We start from the raw sequence: 16,527 nt of genomic DNA on the forward strand, positions 1-16,527 counted from the left end.
GAATAGCAGGAAGGAGGCACAAAAACAAGAACTTCCCCAAAAACCCTGGTGGGCCATTATCAGCAGGTCCTGGGCGCCTTCCCGTCCCTGCAGCTCCCACAGGTGAGCCCTGCCCCCCCGTGGGACCCGGGCCCAGAAAACAGGAACCTCCCTCCGGCAGAATAATCTCAAAAGTGCCGGGTGTCTCCGTTAGTCAGCAGGTTTCTGTGCTTCTTGGGGAGAAGAAGACGCCGCTTTGACAACAGCAAGCTATTTATATTTAGTTTATTTTCTAAAGCTATAGGGTAAAGCAAGAGGACGGTTTTATTAAAGTTGTTTTGACCTTAAAACCTGTGCATGAGTGGCAAGCAACTCAAGGGAATCTCTGGAACACCGTGTGATGCACAAAGCGTTTCAACTAGAGTATTAAATCGTGCACATTGACACGCTACTACTGCTAACTTAATTCAAGTTACCAACTACCAGTAAAAAGCTTAACGACTCAAAACGTGTGTTTATATCTCGACAGAACTCGAGACCTTGCAGTATCAGTTTCAGTAACACAGTGTGTAAAGGTTATTAGTGACAATCATGAGGCTGAAAATCAGTTTTTCATGCAGTGTTGGATGTAAAAACTCAACTGTTCCATCTGAGCATTTAAACACTGTGGTGAAGCTTTAGTCCTTAAAATGGGACCGTTGAGAGAACATGCTTGGAAATCAGATACGTCTGATAAACAGCCAAACGCAGCCTCCATCATTACGCATGTGAAGACTCACTCCGAAGCCACAGCAGCCGCTAAATGCATCTGGAGGTTATTCACAGGCCATAACGTGTGAATTAATTGCAGCCTCTCCCATAGGGGCGTCTCATGAAACACATCTGCTCGTGTCCTGAAGACTGCCCCGGGACCCGTGCTGTGACGTGTGGCCTGACAGCTCGACTGGCGAGCGCCGCTGGGTGGTGGTGGTGGTGGGTGAGGGGGGGGGGGGGGGGTTGTGAAAGCCTGATCGACCCCTGTAGGTGGAACATCCACATCCCACCTCAGAGCCATCAGCATGGTCACATATAACGTGACATTTCTGCGCTCATGTGATTCACACGACACAGCCGATGGTGATGGTGCAGCGTTTAAACCGGATGTTGACACTTCGAGCGTTATCTGTGGTTTTCAAGTGGTTTCACACTGTTGCTCAGAAATCTAAAGTCTCTGGAGAGCCGGGGCTGAGCTTCTGTTTCCTAACGGTCACAAAAGAGAGCGACCACTCAGCCTTGTGAATGATGGACGTGAACCCTTGATGCAAGGCTTATGTCACGCTCCAAATCTTGTTAGCAATTTCACTGGGACAGCGGTCCGGCAGTAAATGACAGGGTCGCATTTTCTCTTGTCCCTGCTAATATAATACGATTACCTAACGTTTTGAAGGAAGAAAATCTGAGATTTACAGAATAAGGTGGGAATTAAATTAGACAAAAATCTTAATATTGAAAGAAAACAAAGTCCCATTCAATCTTATTTCTAAATTTCCAATCTACTACAACTGAGAAACTACTCAACTTCAAATATTCCACCTCTAAATGACACGTAGCCTAAACCTACCACTTTTTAGACCTTTAAGAAGCCCTGATACACTGATAGTTTTTATTCTGACGGTTTTCCCTGTACACACTAACCATTTAGAGATCACATCAATGTCCATTAGTTAACACAAGTGATTCCCTCCACAGCAGCTCAGGAAAGAAATACCGCCTGGGGGGAGGTTATACCACAGAACTTCACAATTAAAACACAGAACAATACCCGCTTTGTTTAATTCAGACGAGTGAAGCCTGATTTCAGGCGGAACAATCACAGCGACCACAAACTATTTGAATGTTGCTACAATCATGTGATTATCTTCACGAGGCAGACTTGACAAACTTGCCCTTTAGGTCCATATCGTGTCCCTTATATTTCCCCGTCACCGCAGCCGGCTCTGCCTCGGTTAAAGAGCCCCGGAGCAAGGAAACACAAGCTCTCTTGTGTCCTTGGGCAGATGTTTCACTGATACTGAAGCTTAAAGAGGGCAGCTGCTTCAGAAAACAAACAAATGGAGCCACAGACCTTTTGAAAAGACCCGACGACAATACAGCATCTCTGTGTGGAGGCCGGCCGGGCTTTTGCTGCGTGTGTTCCCTCAGCTGCTCAGATTTCCTCTGAATGACTGAAATGTCAGCTGACGTGGTGTCAAAAGGCCGGAGCTGTCCATGGTGCTTAAAGCTCAGCCCGGACAACAACGTTTAACTGAGACAACAAATGGAAAATCTCCCCGATGAGACACGTTGGATCCGTTTATCTGCAATTACAACGGTTTAATCTGTGATGTTCATGCTTGTGTCTGTCTTTAATTGAACTGTCAGTATAATGCTGGGCTGCAAAACGATATATTTCCTTATCACTATATCATTTAGATCAAACAAAGGTTCTCATATATAATGATACTTTAATTTTAATTTGCTTGGTTGTTAACAAGTTTCTAGATATTACGAGTTTGAAACCACAACTTTCACTCTCCACAAATCTGTCTTTAATCTTCAAAGAAATAACAATGTGAGATTCGTCGATAATTATCGATTGTTCTGGTCTCACCGCTCTTCTACCATTTCCTACCTGTGATTTACTGAAGGTGGCAGATATTTATGACGATATGTGTCATGATATTAATGTAACAGCCACAGATACGAGCCCAGGACATTAAAGGCTAATCAGAAATCAGACGATACCTTAATTGTCGGCGGATTCAAAAAGGAGCAGAAGCTGTCGCCATGTTGATCACGTCTCCGCGTTTACCTCCAGGAGCCCGCACACCGACACTTGTCGCATTTCTCCGACCGAAAACAAGAGCTCGTTTCCCCGCACAACCACCTCCACCTCCACCGGCAGCAGGACTCCCAGGGGCGAGACCCGAGAGAGAAGATCCGCGTCAACACGCACACGAGCCGGGGAGCGACGCAGCTCCAGCCGCGGGTCCGTGGAGCTCCTCGAACTGTGGCTCCAGGAGCTCAAATCATCTTCTGCATGTAGTGAGATGTGTAACAACTCAAAGTGCAGAGGAGGACCAGGGGTTTGAAACCACCTGTAAACCTCTGGATGGTTCTCAATGAGTCTGGGCGTGCCCGGCGTGCCAGATGTGCTAAATCTATACAGAGGCAGCATCTGGATCAGCACAAACACAAGAACACCTCCTCCTCCTCTTCCTCCTTCTCCTCCTCCTCCTCCTGTCACATCCTCATGAAACCTCTGATTTCTGCTTCACACATGAAGAGAACACTAAATAAAAAAGGGCCTGTTGCTGACAGAGGCTGGAGGAGAGGGGAGGGGAGGGGATGATATTCAAGATCAACACGACATTGTTGTTCATTTAATCTGTTTGGAAATGAGGGAAAATGTTCATCATATCTGTAAATGGTGTTATATTAATATATTAGTTCCATTAAAGGGAGAGGGGACTATATGCTCTGCGTGATTAAAACAAAATGTCGAGGAATATATGAGGCAGGATACATCACGAGCATAATTAGCGGAGGTGCATTCAATCAAACATGGACAAATGACAACAAATATAAATATATGGGATGTATTCTTCTTGTTTTTATAAAGAAACGATGTGAAGACGGTTGTTAATCGTTGTTTGAGTGATTAGAAGATACTCACCACCATCATGGTGCCCAGCAGGTGGGGACCTGGAAGGTAGATCCCATATCCAGAAAGAATAATCCTTAGTTTCAGGAGTGAGCGTGAAAACCGTGTAAATAATCCCGCTGGTGGTTTGTTAATGATTTAATACTAGATTAGTGGATTTGTCTTTTTCCTGGTTGCTCTCCTTCTTCTTCTGTAAAGCAGCCTGCACTCGCCATTGAGAAATCAATGCGCGCTTCCGGTTGGTTGGGCACGGGAGAGAAGCGGTGACAAGATGGCCTGAACACCACATGTTCTAAATACACCAGCAGTGACGTAGAGCTGCGAGTTTACATCTCAATTAATGCAGATTTACTGTTTAAACCCATAAATACAATGAATTAAATCAATATCTCGAATCTCACTGTGACAATCCTGCAGGATTTCATCCAACATGTTGGTTCAGCTTCAGAATCTAAAGGAAAATATAGATAAATGATAAAAACTCGTAAATTAACATTTTAAATGTGATAGAATAACATAAAGTTGGAGTTTTATTGTGCATGATGAGGAAAAACTCAGTAAACCTCTTTTTAAAGGTGCTGTGTAAATCAAGATTGTATTGATGCTTATTATTTCCCTTTTCAAATTGTTCCAACAGCACAAAATAAAATCCCTATTCTTTCTTACTTCCGTTTAACTTACCATCTTTTTACATACATGTTTTATTTTAAATGTTGGAACTGAAATAATGACATGATGGGCAAAACTGACATTTTACTAATAAGTTGAATGAAAGGGGGGAGGGGGGGTGACAGGTGACAGGAAACAGGTTGGCTCATGTGGAGACCACACTAAGGTACAGCCCCATGTGTTTGTCTTGTGAATTTACGCCACCTGCTGGACAGTTGGATACCTTACACTACTGTAGGCCTTGCAGACAGGGAGCTGACACATTCACAAAGAATTCAAAAGAACATTCACATAAAATGGATGAATTTGAATTTCATCTATTTGTTTCTCCACTTATTTATGTTCTATATTTTTTTTACTATTTTGCAAATCTTTTTAATTTCATTTACTCTATTTCCTCTCAATACACTAACGGTATATTTGTTTTGGGGATTTCACTCACTTTAACACATCAATCTCTCTTCGGTAGTTATGATTTTATTCTCTCTATATATCTGTACAATCATTAATCTTTAATTCAAATTTTCTATGCTAGATTCTCACATTTTTTAGCATCAATAATTGTCCCTGAGACAAGATGGGATTTTTCTATTATCTACTATTTTGATCATTTATTATTAATTTCTACATTTGTTGACATGTCCATTTTAAGTATTATCAGTCACAGCTCTCTGTTGTACCATCTCTGATTTATTTTGTTAGATATAAATCATATACATTTATTTGATTCACTTCATTAAGCTCCCATTTCTGAGCTCTAACCTGCAACTTGCATGTAAAACAACATTCACACACATATTAGAAAGAATCACATGTAGTAGGTTTGTAGTATTTTAACTAAATATAAAAATATAAATTGATATTTGCAATGCACAGCAGCAGATGAAGCCTTGAAGTAACCATCATACAAATCTGACTCTAACAATGATTTAAGATTTGAGGACATGACTTGAAAATGTTGATAGTATTCAATTGTTTGCTGTTGGAATGTATTCAAACATAAAACACAGTTATATAAACAGCGTTTCCTTGGTCGGTGTGAATCACTTCACAGTTACATTCTCGGCAGCTGACTGTGACTTGGCTTCACATTTCATTAGAAGCCAGGTGATGAATTTGGAAGAGTTGTTCTGGACTCTGTGACGTCAGAACCAGCCTGTAGCTCGTTGCTCTGCTCAAAGGAAAAGTCTCCTGTGCCTTTGTTAGAATCTGGAGAAACAAACAACGAGCACATTAGGGCGCATCACATTTTTAAACTCTCTATAAATATTCAGAATGAGCAGCATCAACATTCTTCACGCTGCTGGGTAAAAACTTCCTGAGTTTACACAACACGTCAAGAATAGAGTTTACGTGAGTGTGAATGTTTACATTAGCGCAGGATGACGCTGGGAAGTGAAATCATATTGTTGGTGTTTTGGATTTCCTCCGACAGGAAAAATAAAGCTTGTCTGTATCACGCCACTTGTTTCCTTACAGGGCTCCAGGCTGGAATCTGAAGGCCTGAGGGGAATCTGTCCTCCAGTGGGTGCAGCAGGGGACTTACAGCTCTTCACTTGTGACCAGGACCAAACAGATGTGGGCCTGAAGTGGCTCAAGTGGCACAAAACAGATCCGGGCCACCTTTGGTTGAAATGCGGTAATGCTGTGGCTTACTTGTGGCCCAGATCTGGCAAACAGGAGAATATGGTCTATGCTCTTCTGTTTTACTATCCTGGATAGTGTGACTTTCTGTTCCTCTGTTATGAGCCATCTGAAGAAGTTCATTAACGGCCAGAGACGGCCACACACAACAAAGCGTTCCCTGCAGCCGGCCACTGACAGACTTCACAATGAGATTACAGGATTACAGTCGTGTGGACATGTGTTCCCTGCGCCTAATTTGATTACAACTCCCACTTAACTGCTTGTTGCTGCTCCTGGGACTGTGTGTGGATGAATCAAGAGCTTTGTGTGATATTACCTCATAGTAAATAACAATAATTTGACTTTCCGTGGGTCGTTAATGTCTCACAAAACATTAAGTGTGCAGGGGAGTGTATTTAGGATTAACCTCCAAATGTAGAAGCCAGGTAATCCTTCTATTAATCAAAACTGTAGGTAAATAACTTCCTACTAAACTGTGAACATAGAACAGAGTGAAGTCCATGTGTTTATAGCAGGGAGTTTTAGTTTCTTAATTTACTCTGAGATTAATTAATTAATGAATCTATAATGATTTAAACCCAACAACAGTCTGTCATGCTAGTGGTTGTATGAAATTATTTTTTAAATGAAATTCTAAAAGAGACCTGAAGTGAAATTAGCGACAATATGACAATTGTGTGTGTAAATAATTTATTAATTAATGACCACCCTCCTCCGTCAACTTTTACAATTTACGATGAAATACCTGAAGAGCCCAGAGAGGCCGGACGTGAAGTGGTTTCATTCAGCTGTGACAGAACAAGCTGGAAAGATAAATAGCGACAAGTAGCAGCAAGAGAGTGTGATTTTCCACCGGAGCCAAAAACAGACTCGTGCAAAAAGAGAAAGGTCAACATGTGGCTGCATAACATTCAGACTGTTCTCAATAATGTCAGAGGAGATAACTGAGCCTCATTTACCTCTTAACATCACCACCTCTACTTTTGGTTCTTTTGTTAGAAATCCAGATTTGAATGATTTGCATTGTTTGCAGAGAAATCTCAATAAGTCTTATAATCATCTTTAATTTATCCCAGAGAGGAGGAGAAGCTTATATGGATTAAAGGCCTTTTCCACAAATTGTCTGTTCAACTCCTATCATGTTACATCCATGTGGTTTTCCACACGGGTTACCATGTTCATGCCTGTGTAAATACCCCCCCCTCCTCCCTTCTCCACCACATACACACACACACAGACATGCAAAGTGCGATCACATGACTGGGCAGGGCCTGTAGGTGTGGTGGCTAAACTGGGATTTCAAGGGGAAGAGGAGCTTCTTCTCCCTGGACGTCTGTCCTCCGACCACCCAGCGCAGCAGAAGAGACAGGGGACGATGTGAGGACGCAGGTAAGTGCAGGACACTAAAGATGGACACTGAGCATGATGAACTGTCTGTGAATCTGTGGCTTGGGGAGACGCAGCCTTTAAAAAGCACTAATCCCTCTTACTTGAGCAACAGTATAAGCTTATTTGGTCCTCGAGCTTTATGCTTGACCAACATGGTGGTGAACAACAGACCAGTGCTGGATGGATCTTTGCCTGTGTGAGTTTGTCTCTGAGATGATTTTCATGGCTTTATTGTGCTCAGAGGATTATTTGGACTAATGATTATATTGCTCATGATTCCATTCATGGTGTGATGTCGTTTTTTGCAGTGAATATAGTTCTGCATGACAAATGTATAAAGTAAATACATTATCCACACAGTTTGTACATCATAGATTTGAACTGCTCCTCAGACTATACTCCTAAATATATAATTTGACAAGTAAAGAATTAGATATAAAGATATCTTGGCCTCATTGTGCATTCTAGGGATAACTGGAAAGATTAGTTTCCGACTATAAGGGGAAATTCAAGGAACTGCCAGCTCAAGTTGGAACCACTCATCCAAGTTGTTGGTACAGGAGCTGCCAAGCTGCTAACATCATTTTTATATAACACTTTTATATAGTTTTACAATCAGCTTTTAGCTTCATCATATAATTATAATAATATATGAACCAATTAACAGCATTTGACATTCAGTTGCAACATCAACTTTTTACAATTGTGTCTCTTGCAAACTACATTTCCGTCTCTCAAAGGCTTAACACAACTTCCACGCAATTCAGAAGTTGTTTTGTTTAACGTGGATAAGTTTGAAACGATTTCACTTCCTGTCGCACCTCATAGGAAACGCTGTGTTCAGAGCCATCATGTTTTTTCCCCACTTTAAAGCACATGAACACATCATAGGCGGGAAACAAGTCCTATATTCGGGGGAAACGGGAAATCCGAGGGGCACTTGAACGCACTTCCCTGATGAGCAGGGAGACGCACAGCTGCACGGTCAGAGTCACTTCCATTCACTCTGACGGATTCTGCTGCCGCTGCACAATTTGCAAGAAAACACAACAAAAACAACCTGGAAATGGTTTTAATTTAGTTTCCAGGCACGTTGCACTGAGGAGAGATTTTTTGCAATGTGGGAATAGTGAGTTGTTGGTTTTGGTGCAAGTTTGAGGAAGAAGCTCTGCAGGTAACTCTTTGATTTGAGTTGTTCAAAGACTTGGAATGAATGGTTGGATGAATTTGTGCATAAGTCCGTCTGTAGTGAGCTCAATAATCACATTTAAATAAAAGTAAAATGAGTGTTAATGCTAAAAAAAGTCAAATACAATCCTAGAAAACCATATAGAGCCTATGTTATTGAACATGTTGCATTAGAGGGATATGTTTATTTTCACATATGTGGGTATATGCAGCATATCTTTACTATCTAACATGCATGGAGCCTGAAGGGCACTCAGTGGCTCAGACACACTTAAATTGAGCCACATCTAAATTCACTAAATTCAGATTTCTAATTGTGGCTGCATCAAATGACACACACTCATAAATATCAGTCCCCTAAACACACACGTAAAAATCACCACAAAACCCTGGAACTTCTTTTCTGACCAGCACCACATCCTTCCTCTGAGTTTCATGGAGAAACGAACCCAGACGAACACATGACCTCCCTGGCTGGGGGAGGTAATAACTGGACTATCTTTTACACCCCAGGAGTTCAGCCTGACGTCGGGAACAGCCTCAGATCTTGAGTTCCTTCGAGGTCCCTGAGATGGACGAGGAGGGGAACCCACTGGAGAGGGACCACTCCCTGCATGTGGTTCTGCCCGGGGGACAGGAGAAGAATGCCATGGTGCATGGAAGGTAAGACACATCCAAGCTACAGGATTATCAGTTCTTTGGAAAGTCTTAGTTCTAGAATAAACTCGGACCTGACTGAAGTGTGCCGTCATTTCTTCGTTCCTCCTCCTCGCAGTAAACCGGTGATGGACTTACTGGTGACCCTTTGTGCGAGTTACCACCTGAATCCCACCGACTACACCGTTGAGGTCGTCTCCACCAACAAGAACAACATCAGCTTCACACCCAACTCTCCCATTGGCTCCCTGGAGGCGGAGAGGATTGTGCTGAAGCCCAGAGGAACGGAGGGAAAGATCAGGAAGCCGTACACGCCGGAGGTGAGCACCGAGCTGAAATATGGATTTGATCATTTTCAAGGGCGTAAAATGACTGTTGATGATGCAAAACTGGAAGAATACAATTATTTTAGGATTAAAAAAGAGGTGTCATACACGTAGAAGACCTGAAGGAAGATGTCGACCTTTAAGATGAGATCTGAGGGCTGTTTTCCTGTTGTTGTGAACACGTCTGACCCTCCAGAAATGATCCAGAGTTCATGTCTGAAAACGCATATGAAGAGTGAGGACAATGTAAGTTTTTGTCATTTCTCGGTTGCATGTAATGAATAAAACAAACTTCTCCCTGCAGGCGACCGTCCGCCTGCTGATCAACTACAACAGGGCCCACAAGGCGGTGGTGCGAGTGAATCCCAGAGTTCCCCTGGAGCTGCTGCTGCCGCTGGTGTGCGACAAGTGCGAGTTTCAAGTGGACACGACCGTCCTCCTGAGAGACTCTCAGTCCACTGAGCCACTGGACCTGACCAAGAGCCTGGACGCACACGGCCTGAGGGAAGTGTTCGCTAAAGACTCGGCTGCGAAGGAGCCGGCCGACCGGCCCAAGACACCGGCAGCAGGTACGTTAGAGGAACACACACAGTATTAGATTTATACTCTAAACCTGATGGTATCCTTCTGTGTTGGTAAATATAATAATGACTTTATGGTTCTCTCACCCACAGAGATCATCTCACCACCTTCACTACAAGGTAACACACTTATCTCTCTTTTTATATACATCTCTCTATTACTACATCTATCTCTTATTTTCTCTTTATCGTGTCGGCCCATAAGACACACAAACATTTGTTGACACCAGGTGTGACCGGGCTTCACCTTCTACACTGAGCATCATTCACTCATCTAGTTCTCATCCGTTGTACAGAGCTGCCAAAGGAGGAGTCGAGACAGAAGGAGAACCCTGGATTCCTCAGCTTGTTCAGAAGGAAGAAGAAAACCCCAGAGCTGGTTTGTTTACAGCTGCTTTCACCAAACTGCTCCACACTTCCCTCTCACCTGCTCAGTCTGATGCTTTCCTCTGTGCAGGACGGAGCAGCGAGCGTCCCGGCCTCTCCTGCTGCCAACAAACCCATGGCGCTCAGTATGAATGTGCAGGACGCCTCCTCCTCCAGCACTGCGGACACGCCCAAGAAGAGGCGGGCCCCCCAGCCGCCTATGAGTGTGTCGCTGAGTGTCCCCAACAACCTGAGCACGTGTCACGTCCGGGCGCCGCAGGTAGGTTCACTGACGCTGGGAGGAAAGTGATCGGGTCACAGCTGAATTCTTTTGTGATGAGCTTCTAACCCTTCTGTGCAGATGTCTGCAGACTCGACCCTAAGGAGAACCAAGAGGAGGGCCCCACCCCCGCCCTGTGCAAACTCCCACCAGGAGCAGCCGGCGGACACACAGCTCACAGGTAAAACCGTGCATGACCTTTGACCTTTGCACAAGGGAACGGACTCTAACTAAGAGTGGATCCAGTGTTACTGACACTAACAGACTGTTGTGATAGTTAAACCCAGGTGTAAGTCACATTCATTTAGGTTGTGCTCTTCATTCATGTGATGATTAACACCCGGATCTACAGACTGGGTCAGTAACAAACCTGCGGTTCCATTTCTCACCTAGTGGCGACTGGCGGTTCTGCATCCTGCCGTCAGCAGCACAGATGAAATATCCTACTAGAATAATCCCTGTTGACCTTTTACAGTATTTCAGTGGAAATCAAATGGGTTTAGAGGAAAGGGGGGGGGTGGGGTCAATTCTAGTATCTGCCAAATCCTTGCCACTTCACTCGAGTCGGGTCAAGAGAGATTTGAAGTTAAATCGAGATTAAAATGTCACAGTGAAGTCCAGTGGGAGATTTAGCAGTTAAATCCAGCACAAAACGCAGCTTTTATCAGTCTGAACAATTTAACCCTGTTCGGGGGAATTAAAGTGACCTGAGCCTTGTTCATATCAGCTCCAGTGATAAATCCTCCATTGTCCCGGCTTTCATTCTCCTGTACGAGTCCGTCTGATGTGCTTCATCGCCTGGATTCAGGTTCTCTCTGTTCTCGGCTCCTTTTTACTTTATCTCACGCTGCCTATTAGACCACTGTAATTACAGGACCTCTTACAAAAGTATCTTTTTCTTGTCCATGTCGTAATTATCAGACTAAATTGCCTTCAGCGTCGTCTTGGTTCACTCCCTTGTTTTCTTTGCTGACTCGGTGTCAAGTTCCGGCCTGAAAAACAAACTCCCATGTAGAGTCGATCATTAAACGTACTCCTCTTCCTCCTCCTCCTCCTCCTCCACTTATGCAATCGCGGCCTGTGAAAGTTCATCAAACTTCCTTGTGGAGACGGTGACACGAGAGTTTCATCAACTGCTTTCAGACATGCACTGGACTCCAGAGATCCTCCGGAGAGAGAGACAGCCTCCGGACTTTCTGCAGACTTTCAAGTAGACAGGTCTGCAGCTGGTCTGAAGGAGTCTGGATTCACCAGTTTTACAGATCTGAATGAAACTTTAACTGTGAAGGTGTTGGAGCTCGTGATTGTTGAGGGAACCTGCCTTAAAGCTTCTTCTCCTCCTGCTTACAGACTCACCTGATGGGGGTGATTGAGGCCTGCTGCTCCTGCTGCTGCTGCTGTCTCCTTTTCCTCTCCTCCTTCCATCGTCCCTATTCCTCCTCTCCGTCCTCCTCCTCCTGCGTCGGCCTCTTCTTCCTCCTTCCCGTCTTAGTGGCTTTTTATGGATGTGTGTCACTGTGGCCTGCTGCACCTGAATGTTATTTATTTGTTTGTTTGAAGCCGCCTACTTATTCCTCATCTATTTTTATGGAAATTCTGTCATACTTTTTCTTTTTGTTGTTTTGTGTTTTTACTTTATTGAATAGACTTCATAGACTATTTGCTGTGCCTTTAATTGAAATCAGAAGCCAAGTCCACATTTGTCTCATTTGGTATAACAGAGTATTCGGGCCAGACAAAGAAAAGAAACTGATATTTTGAGGATAAAGTTGTAATTTAAAGACAAAATGGTCATAACTTCAGAAAAAGGAAAAACAATGCATGCAACAATCTGATCTTCTGATATTTGCAATATTATACATTTTTACTCTCATAATGTTATGACCTTATTCCCTTAATCTCATATTTTCTCCCATTGTGTCCCAAATACTCTGTCATACATTCTATACGCAGTATTCTTTATTTTTCCAAACTCTTTTGTGAAATTATAAATGTTCTCTATCATAATTTTCTTATAAAATGATTTATACTTTCTCAGAGTTATACCTGTTTTATATTAATGATTTGATTCGGTTTTTGTTAAATTCTTTTACTAATTCATTTACAAATTATACTAACCAGAAAAAAAAATATTAATCATCATTTGTCTTTTTGCAATAAAATGGTGGAAATTTCATTTAACTTCAATTGGATGTGTTTCTGTGTCTAAATATTTGACTGAAGTGATTTAGATAAAAAGAAAAAGTATTTTCAGTTTCCTGTGTTTGGGATATTTTCATGACAATTATTTTTCTAATGTGTTCACTGTGCAAACCTTCTATTTGAAATACAGCCGTCTCTTTTCAACTGAAACTTCTAGAGCCTTATTTGTAGTTTCCTGTCTCTCCAGGGCCTGTTGACCCTCCGAACACTCTGGAGGAGCTGAGAGAAAGCGACGAGTCCGACTCCTTAGACCTCTCACGTTCCTCGTCTCCGTCCCCAACTTCATCTCGAACACTGCCCTCCTCATCCTCCTCTCGACCGTCGTTTGAACGTTGTCTGCCTTCGTTTCGAGGGAAAGACTTTTCAGAAGCCCGCAGCGCTCTCGCCAAAGTCCTGTCATCTTCTGTTTCCAAGGGAACGCTGGTCAAGCATTGGAGGAAGTCTGCCTCCCTCCCGAAGATACACCGTAGCTCCTCCTTTCTGACTCCGAGGTTTACAGATAACGGCCATTTCCGGTTCGAACTGGAGTCTGTTCTCAAGTCCAGGTTCCCCACTGAGCCCCAGTGGGAGGACCCTCTGCAGAGGAAGGGGATGACCACTTTCAAAGTCATTCCCCTGAACAAGCACAAGTCCCATGAACCAGAGACGCCTCCGGATGTTCCAGACCAGCACCAGGTAATGGTAGAAAATGACCCCGAGGGCCAAGCTCCTCCTGAGGCTGAGAATTATCAATGTGAGCATGAGGATGATTCATATTCTCCTCAAGGATCAGACACTGGAACACCTTTGAAGAGGCAGGAGTTCTCTTTCCAAGAGGCGTCTGTCTCTCTAGAATGTCCTCCACCTGCCCAGGAGCCATCTGAGGCTCCAGACTCTCCTCCACCTGCCCAGGAGGCCTCTGAGGCTCCAGACTCTCCTCCACCTGACAAGGAGCCATCTGAGGATCCAGACTCACCTCCACCTGCTCAGGAGCCATCTGATGCTCCAGACTCTCCTCCACCTGCCCAGGAACCATCTGATGCTCCAGACTCTCCTCCACCTGCCCAGGAGCCATCTGACGCTCCAGACTCTTCTTCACCTTCCCAGGAGCCATCTGAGGCTCCAGACTCTCCTCCACCTGCCCAGGAACCATCTGACACTCCAGACTCTCCTCCACCTTCCCAGGAGCCATCTGAGGCTCCAGACACTCCTCCACCTGACAAGGAGCCATCTGAGGCTCCAGACTCTCCTCCACCTGCCCAGGAACCATCTGACACTCCAGACTCTCCTCCACCTGACCAGGAGCCATCTGAGGCTCCAGACACTCCTCCACCTGACAAGGAGCCATCTGAGGCTCCAGACTCTCCTCCACCTGACCAGGAGCCATCTGACGCTCCAGACTCTCCTTCTCAAGAGGCGTCTGACGCTCCAGACTCTCCTCCACCTTCCCAGGAGTGGCCTGAGGCTCCAGACTGTCCTCCACCTGCCCTGGAGCCGCCTGGCGCTCCAGACTCTCCTTCCCAGGAGGTATCAAATGCTCCAGACTCTCCTCCACCTGCCCAGGAGGCATCTGATCCTCCAGACTCTCCTCCACCTGCCCAGGAGCCATCTGATGTTCCAGACTCACCTTCTAAAGAGGCGTCTGAGGCTCCAGATTCTCCTCCACGTTCCCAGGAGTGGCCTGACGCTCCAGACTTTCCTTCCCAGGATCCGGCTGGTGGTCCAGACTCTCCTCCACCCGACCAGGAAGCCTCTTATGCTCCAGACACTCCTCCACCTGACCAGGAAGCCTCTAATGCTCCGGACACTCCTCCACCCGACCAGGAGGCCTTGAATGCTCCATACTCGCCTCCACCTGACCAGGAGGTGTCTGACGCTCCAGACCCTCCTCCACCCGACCAGGAGGCCTCGAATGCTCCAGACTCTCCTCCACCTGACCAGGAGGCCTCGAATGCTCCAGACACTCCTCCACCCGACCAGGAGGCCTCTAATGCTCCAGACACTCCTCCACCCGACCAGGAGGCCTCTGACGCTCCAGACTCTCCTCCACTTCCTCCAGATTTAGATGATCAGAAACGTACAGTCTCACCTCTTTCTGAGGTTGAGGGCAACGATGAAAGGTCGACCCAGGGAGAGGAGGAAGAACCTGAAGTTCTATCCGAGGTGACTGCAGCTACAGAGTCAAACAAACTCGCCAGTGACTGTCAGATAACCTCAGACTATAAGAGCGTAGATCTTCAGAATCCTGGTGGAGGGTCTGTGAGTGTGGACGTGGACCAGTGGGTCTCATGTACGGAGGAGACTGAAGAGGAGGACGTGTTTCCTCCTCCACCTCCACCCGTCTTCTTTAATGAAGACTTAGATGTCCCTGAAGAGGAGCGAGAAGACGCCATCACTTCTTCTCCTTCGCAACCATCAAGTCCTGCCTGCGACAGAGAGACCAACGCGTTCAGCCAGGTGAAGGCGTTGGGTGCACCAGAGCCTTCGGACAAGATGAGCGCGGCTCCGTCCAGATTTGCACAAGCGGTGGCGTTGGCCGTGCAGAGGTCTCACCTGCAGAGTCACAGGAAAGCTCTGGACTCTCAGGATCCCAGTGGTCAGCACACAGTACAGTACCAGTACGGTAAGTCCTTCACCTACAAGTAACTCTTGAAAGTACCTCCTCTAAAGTTAAGCCAACTTTCCTCCTCGGGTTGTATATGGTCATCATATCTCATTCATTTGTATCTTTTACTTTTACTAAAGCCTATTTTTTCTAGTGATCTTTTCTATATCTAAATGTTATCCTTAATCTTTATTGTATGTTATATCTGTGTCTCATCTACATCTTAACACATGGATAGAGGAGGGTTGTGACTCTGTGTTTCTGCTGCAGGTGCCTGATGATCTTCCTCACTCATCTTCCTCATCCACCCTCAGTTTTCTGACGAGTAGCAACCGACTTCTGATGTGTGTTTTTTATTTTTCGTTGTGCAAGGACGCCATGTTGTGTTGATTTTATTTTGGACTTTACGTTCAGAGGTTGGACGTAAACATGTAGCTGTGAAGGCCAAATGTACAGGACACGAGTTTGTTGATCCCACAGCGTCCTGTGTTTTTCTTTTTACTTCCTTTTAAAGGTTCTTTCAACATGTGCCAAGGGCGGACACACAACCGACGTCAGAGCTGTGTGTGTAAAGCAAAAGCAGTGATATGATTGTAATTATTGTGCTGGGATTTATTAATTTCTCCCTCAGGATGGAGATACATTTTTTTATGCTCTCACACATGAAGTCGTGCAGTAAAACTCATGAAGTCGAATCCAGGCTGGTTTTGTTTTTGGCCACAAGGTGGCAGTAAAGCATCATTAAACAGGTCGGGATCCATTTGAGGTATTTCTGATAAAGTCTTGTAGATGCATCACATGTGACATATTCTTTATAGTTTCATATAACAGTAGTGGATATTGTTTTTTATTTGCTATAAAGGAGCCGTTTATGAAATTCTACAAAATATTAATTCAACTTTTAAATTATTAAGTGATTTATTTTTCTGCACTGTCAGAATTAAAATGCATTTGAAGGATGTTTTAAGAATGAAAAA

At 44.6% G+C, this 16,527-nt stretch overlaps 1 protein-coding gene across 1 annotated transcript; it reads left to right on the forward strand.

Moving 5' to 3' along the window:
* Positions 1-9,125: 9,125 nt before the first annotated feature.
* Positions 9,126-15,591, forward strand: LOC132996972 (cell surface glycoprotein 1-like). The gene is made up of 8 exons (XM_061067343.1): positions 9,126-9,217; positions 9,330-9,531; positions 9,842-10,106; positions 10,212-10,238; positions 10,415-10,497; positions 10,576-10,764; positions 10,846-10,945; positions 13,154-15,591. The coding sequence occupies exons 1-8, from the start codon at positions 9,126-9,128 to the stop codon at positions 15,589-15,591; spliced, it is 3,396 nt and encodes a 1,131-aa protein (XP_060923326.1).
* Positions 15,592-16,527: the final 936 nt, after the last annotated feature.

This window comes from Limanda limanda, chromosome 23, assembly GCF_963576545.1.
Source record: "Limanda limanda chromosome 23, fLimLim1.1, whole genome shotgun sequence".
NCBI lineage: Eukaryota > Metazoa > Chordata > Actinopteri > Pleuronectiformes > Pleuronectidae > Limanda > Limanda limanda.